At 43.4% G+C, this 18,208-nt stretch overlaps 1 protein-coding gene across 1 annotated transcript in view; it reads right to left on the reverse strand.

Moving 5' to 3' along the window:
- Window positions 1-3,938: 3,938 nt before the first annotated feature.
- The window catches only part of FSTL1 (follistatin like 1), a 53,305-nt gene continuing 39,035 nt past the window's right edge, over window positions 3,939-18,208 (reverse strand). Inside the window, exons 7-11 of the mRNA XM_027060934.2 lie at window positions 14,094-14,212; window positions 12,625-12,737; window positions 12,177-12,287; window positions 9,742-9,818; window positions 3,939-6,624 (exon numbers count right to left, since the gene is read on the reverse strand). Coding sequence (XP_026916735.1) covers window positions 6,580-6,624; window positions 9,742-9,818; window positions 12,177-12,287; window positions 12,625-12,737; window positions 14,094-14,212 — 465 coding nt within the window. The 3' untranslated portion in view covers window positions 3,939-6,579. The remainder of the gene's footprint in view (window positions 6,625-9,741; window positions 9,819-12,176; window positions 12,288-12,624; window positions 12,738-14,093; window positions 14,213-18,208) is intronic.

The following is an 18,208-nucleotide window of genomic DNA, read 5'->3' on the forward strand; positions in this document are numbered from 1 at the left end:
CACTAGTTGTATGGTCTTAGACAAGTTCCCGAAATTTTATGAACTGTATGTTCCTTATCTGTAAAATATTTTTTTTCCATAGGGTCGTTGTGAGACTTATAAGAAAATATAATAGGTTAAAATAATTGATAATAATAAATGATACTTGACACATAGGACACTTTTTGTGCCACAGACTATTCAAAAAAATTTGTATACATTAGCTCACTGAATCCTCAAAAAAAGAAAAGAAAAAGGATGAGTTAAGTACTGTTATTATGCCTCTTTAAAGAGGAACCAGACACAGAAAAGTTAAATAACTTCCAGAAGTATAAAGGGCAGGGTCAGGCAGAGCCAGGATTTAAACCTAGGAAGCCTGGTTGTTAAACATAATGTTGTCTCTCCATAAGGTATCAATCACAAGAATGTTGTTACGATACAGGTCAATTAGAAAGAAGTTGAAACATGAGACTAGGGATGACTGGCATTTACAAAACACAAAGAATATGTGAGAATATAAATATGACTGGCTACCAGCTTTACTGTGGAGTCTGGCGGAAGAATTTTGGATCATTTTGTTTTGAGTTGTCCCTGCTCCTTGGAAAATGACAAATTCTGCTAACTTTGTATAATTTAAAACTAGGCTAGGAATTAGAAAGATAAAGTCCCTTTTCTTTTAAAGGCAAAAATTTCCTTTCAAACATGTTTCATCCTTTTGACAATTTTATACAAGTTTCCCAGTTAAATATTGCATTCTTATCCATTAACAATCTTGTCTCTTATTTTCCTGGCAATACATTCTTTTTATAGGCCCTCATTTTATCCAGTTTCTGGGTGTTTCATATCTGACCACAGTAGGTCAGATAAGACCTCTGTATTCCAGTGATAACCATCAGGGTGCATTTCCTGTTTTCTCCCACGTTCATTTAGCCTGTTTTCCAGCAAGTTGTATTACTCCATTCCATACGTGCTCTAAGTTTTGACCTCTCTATAGAATCCACAGTATCATTTCCCATGTGAATTCTCTACGTGCTGCGTATATGAATCTCATATATGAACTCAACCCATTATACCTTTTTTCTGTGTGCACTTTTTGTTAATGATGCCATGAGGAAGCAGGAGAAATATACAAGCCCAGAGCTTTTCCAAAGAGTTTTCTTTCTTTATGATGGACCTTCTCAACTCAACATTTTTCTTTTTTTCCTCACTTGATACATTTTCCATAGCCATCTTGTCTACACAAAGGAATACTATCTCTACACCGTGTATTCCCAGATCTGTACCTCCAGAGCTAAGAGCTCTTCCAGAAACTCTTCCAGAACTCTATCCAACTGCTCACAAGGTATCTCCATTTGGATGTCTTAAAGTAACTCATATTCAATTTGTGGAAAATGTAATTCACTTTTCCTCCCTTCCTTCCTTCTTTTCCTTCCTTCCTTCCTTCCTTCCTTCCTTCCTTCATTACTCCCTCCCACCATCCCTCCCTTCCTTCCTTCCCCAGCCAAGCAGTATCTTCTGTTCTCTTACCAATCACAGGAAATGGCATGACTATCTACCAAGTTATCCAAGCTGGAAGCTTGGAGTCATTCTGGACTGTTACCTCCTCCTTAACTCCCATAGACAGTCAATAGCCAACTCCTGTCCCTGCTACCTCCTAAAACTTCCGTGAATCCTCACTGCCATTATCTTAATTCAGATCACCATATTTCTCACCTCATTCCTGAAATCACCTCCTAACCAAGCTTCTACTGCTAGGTCTAGCCACTATGAAGAACCATTACAAACCAATTAGAAAAAGACTAAGAACCAATAGAAAAAGAAAGAAAGAAAAGGGAAAGAACCAATAATTTATAAAAAGATGCTCAATCTCACAAAGGGAGTAATAAAATAAATTTGAAATAAAGCAAAATGAATTACCATTTTTTCTCTATCAGAGGCCCAAAAGTTTAAGGACACAGTGCTTGCAAAAATGTAGGAAATAGACGCTAAGTTGTATATTTTCGGTGTGAATGTAAATAGGTATAATTTCTTTGAAGGACAATCAGTAATTATAAGCAACTTTATCAACATACACACCCTCTAAGAGGATGGATTTAAAAAACATTTTTTAAATGTTTATTTATTTTTGAGCGAGAGAGAGCACGTGCCAGCAGGGGATGGGGAGAGAGAGGGAGACACAGAATTCAAAGCAGTTTCTAGGCTCTGAGCTGTCAGCACAGAACCCAATGCGGGGCTATAACCCACAAACTGAACCTTGAGATCATGACCTGAGCCAAAGTCGGACACTTCACTAACTAAGCCACCCAGGTGCCCCGAAAGGATGGATTTTTTAGTTGTATTTTGACAGGTTTTTTTTTTACCATGTGCATATATTACTTTTCAATAAGAAATGTGTTAAATAATTTTTAAAAATGAACTCAGTTACCTCCTGTTGACAGCAAGACCGTCTCATTAGGGCAGCAACATGATGCCTCCTGTGGTCCAGCATGGAATAGCCTTCTCCAGCAGTGGTCCTGATTTCCTCTTCGCATCACACATCCATGCTACATTTACTCCAGGGTTCTGATGGCATCTGCTTGGAGCTATCCACCCATTCATTCTTTTTCCTTCCTCCCTCCTCCCCCTTATTTCAGAGATAATTCAAGAGGACTGATGGGAATTTGACACAGGGACTCTAAAACTAAAGCTAATCAAAGTAATTTGTATTAATTTGCACAATTCATAATAACACATTTGATTATAGGAAACATACCATCTGAATTAAGCTTCTTTCAGGCTATTTTTAATTCATTTTCACTTCTTAACACATAAATATTGTAATAGCAGTGTTCCCAGAGCACGGAAGATTGGGGGAGGCTAGCCAGAATTTAAAAGTGACTGTGGACAAGGTACTCTTCAAATTTGGTTTAAAATTCCTTCTGAGAATAAAGATTTGAAGAATCAAACTGATTAATGAGACCAGTAGTCTATTGCAATAACATAACCAGAGTTTGCCTTTTAATATTTGATTAACATTTGAGTAATACCCTAAATCCAATCAAGGGATTTGGCTATAATTTTAGAGAAGCAAGACTTCTCCACAGAAGATTAAAATTAAGAAAGCGTAAACCTCAATCAACTGGAATGAGCACTTTTGGAAGACATAATTATTAGGGGTGTGGAGTGCATGGTATCTGTAAGACTCGGGTAGGGAGGCAGAAAGCAAGTAATGGTCATGTGTCTCCAAGGTGGAGCAGAATAGGTTTTATCCAGCCAACATTCACTTTACTTGGAAATGTTTGTCCATATGGGGTATGTATCAGGTGAAAGCCATTAAGGCTGTCCAGTTAGACCTTGGCACCCTGTGCCACATCTCCAGGTTGACTTGGCTTCTCATGCAGGTTCACCTGCAGCCAGCCTTACCTAGTTTCATTCCAGTCTCATAGGACCTTCAGGGGCTTTTGGAGCCATTTAGTTTAACCCCTGCCCAATATAAGAATGTTATCTGGGAGCATCTGGGTGGCTCAGTCGGTTGAGCGTCTGACTTCGGCTCAGGTCATGATCTTGGGGTTCGTGACTTCAAGCCCCACGTTGGGCTCTATGCTGACAGCTCAGAGACTGGAGCCTGCTTTGGATTCTGTATCTCCCTGTCTCTCTCCCCTTCCCCATTCATGCTGTCTCTCTCTCAAAAATAAACATTAAAAAAAATTAAAAAAAAAAAAAAGGAATGCTCTCTGACTTCTCATCATTTCCTATTCCAGACCCACCGTCCAAGATCCTTTTATTTTTTAATATAAAATTTTTAATGTTTATTTTTGAGAGACAGAATGCGAGCTCCAATGTGGGGCTTGAATCCATGAACCTGGATTCATGACCTGAATCCAAAGTTGGATGCTCAACTGACTGAGCCACCCAGGTGCCCCCAGGATCCTTTTAAATAAAAGGATTAGTCTTAATTCAGGGGAAGGAAAACAACACAATTACTATTTTAATTTCTTTATTTATCAATAGTATCCAAAAAAAAAAAGGGAAGAAAAAAAGAATCAGGAGTTACAAAAACAAGTTAAATGCAATATGGAAGCCTACTAAATACAAATACATTTCACAAACACATAGGCAACAGAAACCTGTTCAAATTGCTGCTTGACATTTGATTAAAAACTTAAGTGTAAGGGAAAGACATTCAGACTTGTTCACATGGGCTTATTAGCAGGTGGAGAAGCCCTGCTTTCCCAAAACAGTGATGGAGTCCAGAGTCATGGCATGTGAGAAGGTTTCCATGAACACTGAATCTTAACAGACACTGTAATATATTAATAAAATCATATACACATTGAGAAAGCCCAAGGAAGCTTGCAGTCTAAGCCCTGTGCTTGTAGAGAGCTAGAGGAACTGAACCCGATTTAATCCTATTTGCTCCATACAAAGCTCCATGCAAGACTCCCCAAACTAGGCTATTTAGCAGCTTTCCATGAATGGTCATCAGATCATGTGATTCTGTGGTGCAGACAATAGCATCCGTATTTACAGGAGGAATGCAGATTTGCTCTTGGGAATTCCGTGGTGCAGGGTAGGGTAATCTTAAATGGCAGCCACTGTCCTAAATGTAACTGGTGAGGAGACACTCTGGATTCTAGCTTTAAACAAACTGGCACGCCTGCCCTCTGTCTGTGTCCAAGAGCTGGCAAAACTTGATCAAGGTGTGCTGTGGGAGCTCTCCAAGACAACTGGACAGGGAGGTGCATTTCAGAGTGCACAAGTAGGGCTCGAAGAGAGCTTTCAAATGGGATGTATCTAAAAGGTCAGAATTCTAAACAAAACAGAATGCTCTCCTTTCAAAGGAGAACAAGGAAACTTGTTTAGAGGCAATTCCACATTCAGCACAACGTTCTCAGTATTGCCCATGCAGTGCAATCTATATAATTTCCCATCTGCTTTCTGAAGATGAGCGCTTTTGTCAAGTTTTTAATCTCCGTTATTCCAAATGCATCTTATGCATGGTAAATAGTGGGGTTAATCATCACAGAGTCCAAAACACAGGAACAATGGTCTTCTCCCCAATCACAGTTTTAAGACTCAATTCCCATTCCCTCCTCCCTTTTAAAAGGTGAAACCACCTTTTGTCCTCATCTTGAAAGGGAAAGCTATTTCTGTTTCCAAGAAGGTTAAAGATGGAATGCAAAAGTTTCACCAAAGTGGAGTAGTTCTCCTTCCCATTCTCTTCCTGGGCAGACATTACCCGAGAGGGTACCAAATCACCGCACAACCAGTGCAGCCGTGCAGACTGAGGTCAGGTTTGGTCATCTGGATTTTGGCCACCTGACTCTTTTGTTGCAACAGTAAGGTTTCATTTATCCTAAGGAGAAGGAAAGCCATAGGAACCTGTATCCTTCTGGACCAATGATCAGAACCAGAGAATTTGTAATTTATCAAATTGAGATTAATGCATTCCTACTTGCTCACTGAGGAGACTGAGGCCCGGAAATAGGAAGAGATAGGGCCAAATCACTCTCCTAGTGGTGAACCAACAAACATATTGACATCTAAGCACAGATATCTAAGCCTTGCTTGGCTGCACTTGTCTCCATTCTTTGGAATACTGATTTGCATGAACTTATCATAATAAATGGAAACAAATTAGCTTTTTAGATCTTAAAAAAGCTTTGTATGGAGATGCTTTGTATTCCCTGGCTTCTGTTTGAGGCACCTGCTGGCAGACTGCTGATCCACTGGAAGCCAGGGGGACACAACTCTGGGCTGCATCTAGTATGTGGCAGGGCGGGAGGAGTCTTGGTTATAGCGGTCCCTGCACCAGAAAAGAACCCCAAACTCTCCCTCCTTTGAAATGGCAGGACTACTGAAAAATAATTACAAAAGCTCAGTTTCTAGTCAAGAAAATAAAATATTAAAACACAACAATAATATAATGATAATAATTGAAGAATGAAGTCAACTTGCCAAAAAAAGTTTTACAGAAAAATAGCACCTTTGGTAAAAAGTATCTTAAAAATTTGGTTAGGTCTCTAAGGGGCTCAAAGTTATACAAGTATCTGCATCATTTGTGTGCACCCTCCCAGAAACTCCAAGCCTAAGGGACCACTGGGTAACGAGAAGGGTGGCTGTGTATCTAGAGGCAGTGGTTGGGACCATGAGAAGCACAGATGCTGGACGTCTATTATGCTGATGGCGACAGGAAGGGCTGGACGCAGAATGTGTTCCTCTCCACTGGGCTTCTGCCAGACCCCTCCTCTGGGGCAGCCTGCAAAGTTCTCTCTGGCATCATTCGCACTCCCTGCAGGATGTTTATAGCCGTAGCCAACCGTGGTTCAGATCTGCTCCTCTCCCAACCCTGATGCAGTTTCCTTACTTGTCTCCAGCCCCTGAGCACCATTTATAGTTTCTCTCAAAGCACTCCTAGAAATGAAGGCTATGGCCCTTCCCCTCCTCGCCAGCCACCCCCCCCATTTCCTTTTGCAAAACAAATAGACAAAGTAAAACTCATTGCTATACAAGCAAATACTGGTGATTCGGCAATTGTAGCAGACACGTGGATATACTGAACTCAGCGCTGAAGTGAAAGAAGGTGCCAGGCTCTGGACGCCCTTCCCAGATGCCTCCTCTTTAGATCTCTTTGGTGCTCACTTTTTTGGTCTTTTCAGCTGTTTCCTTTGAGATGCAGGAGAAAATAAGCATTGTGAATTAAAAAAAAAAAAAAAGAATCATTGGTGTCTATCTAGTCCTCAAGACTTTATATAGCATTGACAGATACATGCTTGTGCTAAATTTTCATTCTGTTTACTTGTCTGTCTCCTCCGTGGATGAGAAGAACCTGAGGGCAAAGATCAGGTCTTATTTTTGACATGGTCACATAGGGGCTGTCACTGAATTAGTAGCTGACCCCACTTGAACGCCTGTGACACAACAGGTCAAACATGATTATCCTCATTTTAAAAATGAAGAAAAGGATACTAGATGCAAGTGCTACAAGATATTCTGGATCCCAGTCCAGAGAGGTGTTAAGAACAAAGGTTCTGGAGGCAGACTGTCTGAACTTGAATCGTGGACATGCTATTTTCTGGGGGACTTTAGCCATGTTATAAAAACTTCTGTGCCTCAATGTCCTCAACTACAAAATGAGGGTAATAAAGTGCCACCTCTTACAACAGTGTCACATTTCTCCAAAGAAGCCTTTCTTACTTACGGCCAGTAGGCACATGAGAAAATGTTCAATGTTATTAGTCATTAGGGAAATACAAGTCAAAACTACAATAAGATGCCACTTCACACCCAGTACAATGGCTAAAATAAAACATAGTGGACAATGACAAATGTGGTGAGTTTGTGAAAAAAGAGCAACACTGCTGGCAAGGATGTGAAATGGTACAGCCACTTTGGAAAACAGTCTGGCAGCCCTCAAAAGATTAATCACAGAGTTACCATAGCATCCAGCAAGTGCACTCTTAGGTATATACCCAAGAGACCTGAAAACATAAGTCCACACAAAAACTGGAACAAGAATATTCCTAGCAGCATCATTCATCATAGCAAAACAGGGGAAACAACCTAAATATCAGCTGACGACTGGATACACAAAATGTGGTATATCCATACAATGGAATGTTATGTAGCCATAAAAAGGAATGAAGTGCCAACCTATGCTATAACAAGGATAGACCTTGAAAACATAATGCTAGATGAAAGCAGTCAAACAGAAAATGCCAAATACTGTATGATTCCATTTGTGTATGTCCAGAATAGGCAAGTTGAAATAGAGTTAGAAAGTAGATGAGTGGCCGCCAGGGGCTGGGAGAAGACAGAATGGGGAATGACTTCTAATGGGCCTAGGGTGTCTTTGTGGGATAATGAAAATGTTCTGGAATTAGGTAGTAGTGATGGTTGATGATCTTGTGAATATATAAAAACCACTGGATTGTATATTTAAAAGGGTGAATTTTATGGTATATAAATTAGATCTCAATAAAAAAACTAATTAGGAAATAAAAAACAACAGTGCCTGGCATCTAGCAGACACGGTTGGTTCTCCATCCATAGCCCCTTGCCTTTAGCAGTTCAGTACACGGGTACGGCTTCTTACTGCCAGCACCTGCACCTCTCTGCCTGAGGCTTTCTCTGGCTGCTGGAGCCTGCTTTGCCCACACATGTTGGCAGGCCAGAAATGCCAGGGAATTCATGTCGCTGGTGGCAGCCCTTGCCAATGGCTGATGAGAGTTTGTGTAGGAACGTGCCTTCTCCCTTCCCCCTCAGGAATGGGAACTCTGTTCCCAGAGATCCACAATAGGACTAAGCTCCACATGCCCACAGTGGTAACATGCCTTGGTAGACGCTCTTTATTGCTTCCTTCCCTTCCTGGGCTGGCTTCCCAGCTCCCTGTCTAGTGTCTCCTAGGATTGCTTCCCAAATAAACTATTTGTACTCAAGTCCTTGCCTTAGCGTCTTCTTTCTGAGGGAACTCACATAAAACAGACATGTAAAAATGTTAGCTATTATAATCCACTCCTCACTGCCTACTGTGATCATTTCCCCACCCCAGAGGAAAGGAATTCCTATTAAGTTTTTTTTTTCTTCTTTTATGTGGTTGCACTCATCTGGAGACTCAAGACTGATGAAATATGGAAAAACAAAAGGCTGGGAGCTTCTGCTTAAAAAACTGACATGAGGGGGGTGCCTGGGTGGCTCAGTCAGTTAAGCATCCGACTTCGACTCAGGTCATGATCTCGTGGCTTGTGGGTTCGAGCCCCACATTGGGCTCTGTGCTGACAGCTCAGAGCCTGGAGCCTGCTCTGGATTCTGTGTCTCTGCCCCTCCTCTACTCACGCTCTCTGTCTCTCTCTCAAAATAAATAAATTAAAAAACAAAACAAAACTGACATGAGGTTTCTATATTATGAGTGACAATAATGACAAAATGCATATAAAAACCATCAATAAATATGAGCAATTTTATTTTTGAGCATTATTAATATTAATAATTATTTTGAAATCAAATATTTCATCTCAATAGTTTAGCAGCTCTTGTGACTGTTAGATTCTCTCAAAACTTAAGTCAGAGAGAAGGCTTGTATAACAGACCCAGTATACAGACAGGTGATCTGAGGCACAATGTCCTTTGTTAACTACATGGTAAATCAGGGGCAAGACAGGCCCAAGAGTCAAGCACATCCATGTTTTCTCTCCAGGCCTTTACCATCTATGTCAGTGAATTAATTGCTATTCTGCCAAGAGCCTTTTCCCCAAGAAGATCTTCAATTTGAAGACACAGAACCTGAACAGAATTCTTATTTATTATCTTCTCAAGTCAGTTCTCTCGGTTTTGAAAATCCCAGGCTGTTTTCTAACCAGCTTGGCATTTAACTGAAATATCTTTTATTGTGGTCCACATTCACTTATTTCCTGCTTGTTGCCCTCAAGGAGCTCACAGTCTTCAGGTCCGGGCACTGGTCGTGACAGGAAGCAGTACACTTCCATAGACCATGCTCATTTGCAAACCACTTCCAACATATTTGCAAATCACCACCTGGCTAATTCTTGCTTCTAAAGCAATTTACCAAGTTGTAACCTACATCTGTTGGGACCTGCTGGACCACACAGGACTCCATTAGGGAACTGTCTGTATCATGGTTTGATAGCATAGGTTTATCATTCAGGACCTATTGTATGGAACAGAGTGGCTCCTTGGACATCTGGAGCATTAGGCGATATCTGAATGGCAGAAGGGCTTAGTGGCAGCAGCAATACCTGAGCCAGCATGGAGTCTGCAACTCACCTGGTGCTTCTGGAGCTCCTGGACATATCTGGTCATCTCCTCCTCTGTCTGGGCCTGGGCCCCCTTCTGATTCTTTCCTGGAAGAAGAACCAAAGCTCAGGGCAGTGCTCACTGATAGAAGCTAGTTAGGGATCCTACCAATATCTACCTTTTAGGCTCTCAATTTCATCTCCCATTTAATCTATGGAAGGAGAGGGGAACTGCCTGCATATCTCTGAATATGAAGTGTCCCAGTTCAACTGACACCTCCAAAGTAACACTGTGAACCAAGCAATCTCTTCCACCCCCCCACACCGGCCTCTGTTCCTAGTGTCTCCGACTGCTCCAGCACGTATATCCATGCCAGGCACTGGCCCTGCCGTAAAATCTATGGGGAATATCTGGGTCTTGACTCAGGACGTTCCTCTGGGCTAGGGATTCTCAACCATTCACATGGAGAACTTTTCAAAATACACGTGTTTAAATTCCACTTTTAGACTCTGATTTAATTGTTGTTGGGCACCAGGATTTTGTAAAGTTTCTAGGTGATTGCAATGTGCAGGCAGGGTTGATAGCCACTATATCTAGCAGTGTTTCCCAAACTTACTTGGTGATTAAAAAAAAAACCATAGAATATATCTTAAAAGTGGAGGTTCCCAAGCTGCTCTTTTGTGGGTTTGATTCAGTAGGTTTGGGACAGACTCTGTACATTTACCAAGTATAGTGTTCGCCGTCAGGAAACACTGCTCCGCCATGCCTTCTTGAGTTTGGCATTAATCACAGCAGTTTCCCTCAGCTGTGCTGGCTTTGTATCCTGATGTCACTTTTTCTTTGCCCCATTGAGATTTCTGATCTAAGACCAGACTAACGTTCAGGTACTGACTCTGGAGTGCTGCCTCTACAATGTCCTCTCAGCTCCGTGGCCCACACACCAAGACATGCTCACCTTGGGGCACCACCATCTGTGGTGCTCTTTATACCCACAGGGCTCTAAACCTGGCCATCCAGAGAGGGAGGACAAGCTGTCCAGTGTGGCTGTGGAAGTGGGCATTGTCCCATGGAGGTGATCATTTGGGTTTTGTCTGATGCATGTGATGGGGCTTATTATCCAGGTGATCAGGCTTATTCCATAAGGCAGATGTTCAACAATTGCCTGTCTTAGAAATGGATGGCTACCTTTACAAAGCCAGGCCAGGAGCAGTTAGATGTGGGGAGCTACTGCAGGGGGTTTGGGGAAGATGAACGTAAGATGCTTCCTGATGGAGGCAGGTTGGGGTAGTATTTTGAAATGTTCTCTCTTGGTTTCAGTAGCTGCTGTGTGCCTGGTCTGGATACCCTTAGTTTTGACTTCCAGAAATTTCTAGGATTTCTGTCTCTAAACAGCCTCTTCCTACTCTTCCATTTGTCTCTGGAATTGTGTTGGCTTCCTGCCTTCCCACTTTGAGAAGAGACTTGGTCCTGGGCAGTAAAAGACTAGGGATCCCCTGGTACAATTGAGTTCCATTTGTAAGCTTCTTATCTAGAAAAACATCTGGGTCCTTGACCTCTGTCTCCCAGTTTCCATCTTACCTGACCTTCCTGAACATGATCCTAAGACCATCCCGTTCTTTCTTGTCTCAGTTTCTTTAAGGTATAATTTTAAGTTCATCCCATCTGGTGGTTCCAGATTGGGGCTTGGTTCCTACTGACTTTTCTTCTCAAACCCAATGTAACTCTCTATTCTAGACCTACCTGATCTCACCCTTTTCTGTCTTTCCTCTACTCCGAATTATGCCTGTTTTTTCCCTATAACCTGGCTTTGATTCAAGAGTTTCTTTTGATCTTTGGCTCAGATGGCCCCCAGACTTGGGGCCATTTGGTTTCTGCACTGGTCCCCCAAACTCTCTGACACCTCTATCTCTCTAATCCACCCTAATCATGTCTCAGCTTTCTTTTTTTAGGCGTTATCCAATTCTGTTAATTCAAAGAGGGTCTATGAACATTTTTCCTTTCTCTGCTGGATATAGGTGGCAAGCAGGAGTCATTTTGTTTTCAAACCACCTAAGTCTTTTACATATAAGATTTCCCAAGCTGTCATAAGGATCAAGTGGGTTAATATGTAGAGTGCTTAGTGGAGTGCCTGGCACATGGTTCTCACTAAGTATTTGCTTTCATTATTATTATGATGATTCCAATCTCACATCAACATTTGATCTTGCCCTGTATCTTAAACCTCTCTTATGCCAAGCCTCTGGAGTGATTTGCAAACGTAATGCGTCTGGCCTAAGTGCGTTGCCCAGTGCTGCCCACTGGGTGCTCCAACGTTACAGGTTGGAGTCTGTCACTTGCTCCCCAGTTTCCTTGCTCCTGGCCACTGCCCTCTTCTCCATCATCCCCACCCTGACTTCTCTCATGGTGAGTTCACAAAGGAATCCCTCTCCCTGCTGTCCCTTCTTTCTGCCTGGGGCACAGCTCACCATCACAGGTCATGGCTGTGCAGACCCAGTTTCCACAGGCACAGACACAACGGTTACAGTCCACCTCGGTCTCTGCTCCATCTGCATATGTCTCATCCTCCAGGGCACACTCTGTTGGGACCAGAAATAAGGGGCAATAGTTTAGGGTGAGAGTGGAACAAGACATCTTGGCCATCGTCTGTGCACCTTACCCTTTTCCCAGACAAGACCTGCTTCTGCTTAACCTTCAGAGGCACCATATCTGAGTAAATGATGCCACTGATCCAAAGACTGTTGGATCCTAACCTCAGCACAGAGTTGATGGGCTGGGGCCCAGTCTGGAATTGTGAAAGGGAATTTTCTTAGCAAGCTCTGGAAAGTTCCATTAATTCTATCTTGCCCCTCCCCCCGTCCCTTGCCAAATGCCCTCATTCCCTTCAACTCCACATATTTCTTAGGTTAAGCATACTCCTCTCTGGAGGATTGAAGGTCGGGTTGAGGCACTTGAGGAACTCTTGGAAGCTGAGTTTCCAGTCAGCATTTTCGTCAGACAGTTCAATGAGAGCATCAACACAGAGTCCTCTGAAACAAAACACAGGAGAAATGTGTCAGTAAGACCCTGATTTCACTCCCGCAGAAAGGACCTAAGCATTGGGATCACATACATGTGGGGCCTCCAGAGGAGGCCAAGGAGACAACTGCTAACTGAGGAACTTTCTACACGCCTTCCCACAACTATCATCCAACCTGACTCCTGTGAGCATCCAGACTTTACTTGGTTATACTTGATGTCAGATCATTTACATTGTTCAAATGTTCTTCCAAGAAGACTAAAGTTTCCTGAATGGTTGTGTTCACTTTGATTGGCATATGTTTTCACTACTTGTGCACCTTCTGTGAGCAATTCCCTTTCCCCATGGTACTGGTCAAGTCAACTAAACTAGGAAAATCAAAACAGAAGGGAGACAAATAGATGATAGGAACGGAATATGGGATCTGAAAGACTATGGAGTTCAAGCAGGCATTATCACTATCACTATCTAGAAAGAGAAATGTTTAGAAAAGTTTAATGGAATCCTAGTTCCCTCACTCTCCCCTTGGCTTGGATGTGAGCCTTGGTTCAATCACTTATTACCCAAATGGCCTTGAGCTAGTTCTTCAACTTTTCTGAGCCTGTTTTCTCATCTGTAAAATGAGGACAGGGAGCCCTCCTTAACTGGAATGTTATGAAGATCAAACATTGATCTTTAAAATAAAATATTATCTAATTTCAAGTTATCAAAATATGAAGGATTTTCAGATACTATATTCTAAGGCCATGGCATATTACTAAGGGAGAATCATTCTAGAATCTGGGCTTCATGCTTTATATTTCTTCTGAACAAAAGAGGTGCTATTCCTATTTTTAATTCTTGCTGATGTACTGGAGCCACAGCAGAAGTTTCTTAGGGGTTAATTTTTATTAATATTTGCTCTGGAATAATATCAGAAAAGGACAGGGACATGCTTACATTTGTGACAGTTAGGGTTCTCTATATGAAATAGCACCAACTATCTTAAAAGTCAGAACTAAAGCTATTTTAGACTTATAGTTGAATAATACGGTGATATAATTCCTTCCAAAAATTAACCATTAAAACATTATCATGACACTCAGAAACACATTTGCTCTGATGTGACCTTGATAGTTTACTTTAAAATTACATTCTTCTATTCCTTGTAAGTTCTGGCAAAACAACAACTATTTGATCAGATACCAGTGGTGCTCAATATATTAGTTCATAACGTTCACAAAATAGACCAGGACAGAATTCCTGTTTTGCCTTTTACTTCTCACTGGCACTGGTGGCCCCTCTGCAGGTAGGAAGGGGTTCAAATTCCCTATCCTATCCAGCCTTCCCCTCATGGGCCCCTCCCTGACCCCTCAACTGCACTCACCTAAGCAGCTTGTTGTTCTCCTGGTCGGCATAGGTAGTGATGTTGATGGCAGTTTCATTCTGCTCCACAAATTTCAGTAACTCACTGGAGTCCAAGCGAGAGTCACCATTATCAACGTTCTGGAAAGGGGATAAAGAGCACTTTCAGGAACATTTTGTAGATCTGTCTCCCTCTCAGCTTGACCCATCTTTGGCTCTTGACCCATTCCAACCCTGCCTTGGCCTCACACCTACTGCAACAAAGGCTTGAAGACTTGGGGCCCCCAGAGAAGGTACTAGCACCCCAAGATGAGAGACTGAAAGTGTGTGGGCAGAGGCCACTGGGGGCCTTTCAAACCCACACCCTGCTCAGAAGGGCAGTGGGAACACAGACCTGTGTTACCCACGCACCTGGGGTGCTGGAGAACCCCCTGCAGCCTCATCCCTGACACCGTCCTGCAGACATTCTCCTCTTTAACATCTGGGTTCAAGCCAGCCACCATACCCTGTTCTCAAACCTTGATGAACATTATGAATCAGATTCTGTGGCAGAGCCCAGGATGTCTATTTCTTTTGTCTTTTTTTTAAGCTTATTTATTTATTTTGAGAGACAGGGAGAGAGTGTGCGCACATGCACACATGAGCGGGGAAGGGGCAGAGAGGCAGGGAGAGAATCCCAAGCAGGCTCTATGCTGTCAACACAGAGCCCAACTTGGGGCTTGATCTCATGAACCATGAGATCATGACCTGAGACGAAATCAAGAATCGGATGCTTAACTGACTGAGCCACCCAGGTGCCCCTGGATATATATTTCTAACAAGCTACTTGGGAACAACAATGCAGGCACCCCTCAGAGCTCACTCTGGGAGTCACATGACCACTTCTTGCTGCTTATTTCCCTGGCTTGCTGTCATGCTTCACATTCACACTGGTGCCCCTAACCAAGCACAGCAGTGAGAAGTCGCAAGCAAAGGCCCCGAATTAATAACCTGCAGGCAGAGGTGGTACAAAGCCCTCCACCCCTCTGCTCTGGGCCCCACCGCAGACATGTGTAGGGGTCCTCGGCTTACCGAGCACAGGCTGTCCTCATGACCTACCAGACATCCCACGAGCACAAGGTGAGGGTATAGTGAGCTCAGGCATTATCCCCTCTTGGCAAGGTGCTAAACCTAGACCATAGCCATTTGGGACTATTCAAAATGCCCAGGCCCTAGCTGCTGGAAGAGGGTGTCGATTTCAAGTTTCCATCAAATTCTAAGTTGGATGTTGCTGCCCTCCTAGATAGTTCCAATGGAGGAAAAATGTTTTTAGAAAAAATTCTTTCCATAGGCTGCCTCAGACTGCTGCCCTGGGAAATTATCAGCATTCCCATGTTACGTTGAAGGTGGCTCACCAGATGATATAAGGGATTCTGAAGAAAAGTCTGTCCAGGCTTCCCGGTAGAAGGGACTCTCCTTCCATGCCTGTCATGTGTCACATGTACTCTGCTATAAGGTTGTAAATCTTTCCATGATATACATAATGACAGGCATGTACAAAACAACTATGTCAGCCCTTGCTTAGTACCTTTTTATCATTCTTGACAAATTTTTTAGGAACAGGTCTCAGATGTTCCCCCTGAGGAAACTGCCCTTCACCTTGTGAAGTCTTGATTAATTAATGGAGAGAAATGAAATAAGCTTGGGCAGGAGTCATTCTTAGCAGTACAGGACTTTCTTGAATACAAACGTTGCAAGTGCTGGACAGACAGGAGCAGCCCTCACACACCCCAACACCATCACAGCTTGTTGAGAGTGAGAGTCTGAAGAGGAGCCATGCAGCCATGGCTATAGACCCAGTGCCAGGCAGTGCCTGGGGGCACCAGGAACCTGGTGGCTACAGCCCAGCCAGCTCCCAAAAGGCAGTGCTGAGTGCACACAGTTCACTCAGGCCACGATCCAGGCCTGAAGCCGAGGGGAGGGCCAGCCTGTGTGCACGCTCATCTCACAAGGGCCCAGCCAGGCCTCCCCAGGCCAGCACTGTATGTGGAATCCATAGGAAAAGAGGTCTGGTACCCACGCCAGAAACAGCGTGGACTGCCTGGGCGGGGGGGGGGGCATACTTAGGGGGTTTTGATCTTGGACCATGAACCAACCTAATTCACTCAGCCTCTATTCAGCTAACCACTTACAAAAGGCATAGTACCTCTGTATGCCTGCAATTCCCAGCTCTGTATGTGATGTAGCACCCTTTTCTTCTATGTAACTGTAGGGTTGTAGAAAGGCGGGAAGATGTGTGATACGAAACCCATGCTTGGGGCTTACTGCAAGTTTGGAGACTGTTCAGAGGATGAGCTAGGCCAGACACTCACTCACACACAGCATCTGTGGTGACATGGGGAACACGATACCAGAGTCAAGGAGATAAGAAGTCTGGCTCCAATTCTGACTCTGGCCACCAGGAGTCCACCACCGAGAGGGGGTGTGTGTATGACATGGCCATGAAAGGCTCTCTCCACCTGCCTGCCCTCTTCATTCTGCTACACTTTCACTTAAGAAATCATTAATGAATTACTAGGTGAAGTGAGAGTCTGGTTTTCATCTTACCCAAATTCTGATTAGATTTTCTTTTCAACTAATTTTGATGTAAGGAATGCCAGCTGGGTTAGAGGGCAGTTCACTGGTTCAGAAACAGTTTCTGTGAGATATCAGATCTCTCACCAAGAGACGGCTGTTTGCCTAGAGGGAAGGAGTCTCTCTTTGAAGACTGCACCACACAGGACTCCGATAATCATCAAAAAATAGATAGTAAAATCCCTGTTTTCTTAGAAGACACTCCCAGAGTGTCTGGGAGAAGCGAGCGTTGTGTCAGTCATGATGAAGCTTTATTGGTCGGGAGTGAGAATGCCCTAGAGGAAAGCCACTTTCTCAAGGGGTCTCACATAGGGGCCTGTTAGAGAAGTTACTGCCAGGACAGGTGGACAGGTGTCAAGGGGGGTGTGGAGCCCAAGCACTTGAGAATCAAACTAATAGCAGGTGTCACTGATGCCTGAGGCAGGGTGCCACCAAGAGGCCACTAAGAATGATTACAAGGTCCCAAGGGGCCCCTTGGAACCAGTGGCCTCCTGGGCCTTAATGGCCATGGCAAAGTCACTGTATACAATGACCTGGCAGGTGCTGCTCACTCAGCTTCTGAAAAATCAATTTCTTCAAGTTTCTTTCTGCTCCTGTGTGACTCTCCTGGCTCAGTACTATAACGCTTTTCTGTGTAGATGAGGAACCACCCTTCCCCAAGGGCCCTGTAATATTGGGGGGTTGACATAGAGGACAGACTGAGAAGGGCTGTGCTTTCTTGTCCACATGAACAAGAGCCAAGGGAGCTTGTTTCTTCAAACACTTGGAACCCAGAGAGACATACCTTCTGCCACAGGAGAGAGAGCTCTCTAAAGACAGGAACACAAGCAAAGTCTGAAATGACCAAACATTCAGTATTTCTCTATCTGTAGAGTCCATTAATGTTAGTGAGAAAGAGGAATCCACAGACTAGGCTGGTGTTGACACAGAGTTGCCAAGAAATCCTTCATGTGCCTGGGGTTGCTCCTGAATGCAGGCAGGTTAGGGCTTGAGATGGCAGGCCCTGGAGGCACCTGGGAACATGTACATCTGCAGATGAGCATCTGAGGGCATCCACCCAGAGATGTGTGTCTGTAAGTAAAGGGAGCTTTTTGCTTATGTGGGAATGTGGGTATCTGAATGTGTGTCTGTGAGTAGCTGTGTCTCTGTCTGGGGTGTGCATCTCTGTATGTGGGGTGTGTGTGTGTGTGTGTGTGCATGCTTCTGCTTGTGGTATTTTTATCTCTGGGTGTGATGTATGTATGTGTGTATCTGTGTTCTTGTCAATCAGCTGCAAGAGCACCCTTCACTGATTCTTCCAACAACTGTCTCAAGCTCTCTGAGAAATATCCATGCCATGGGAGCTCCACTCATTGCTAAATACTATTTCCAATCTTTTTCAAAGCAGAATCTCTCCTATCTCCAATTGGAACAACCTGTCTCTTAAACTAAATAATGGGACAAGCAATATCTAGGTTAATGAAGAATCCTGGAACCATGAAATGCCAGTCCATTGACTCTTCCTAGATGATGAAGCACTCTACA

The sequence above is a fragment of the Acinonyx jubatus genome, chromosome C2, assembly GCF_027475565.1.
Source record: "Acinonyx jubatus isolate Ajub_Pintada_27869175 chromosome C2, VMU_Ajub_asm_v1.0, whole genome shotgun sequence".
Lineage (NCBI taxonomy): Eukaryota > Metazoa > Chordata > Mammalia > Carnivora > Felidae > Acinonyx > Acinonyx jubatus.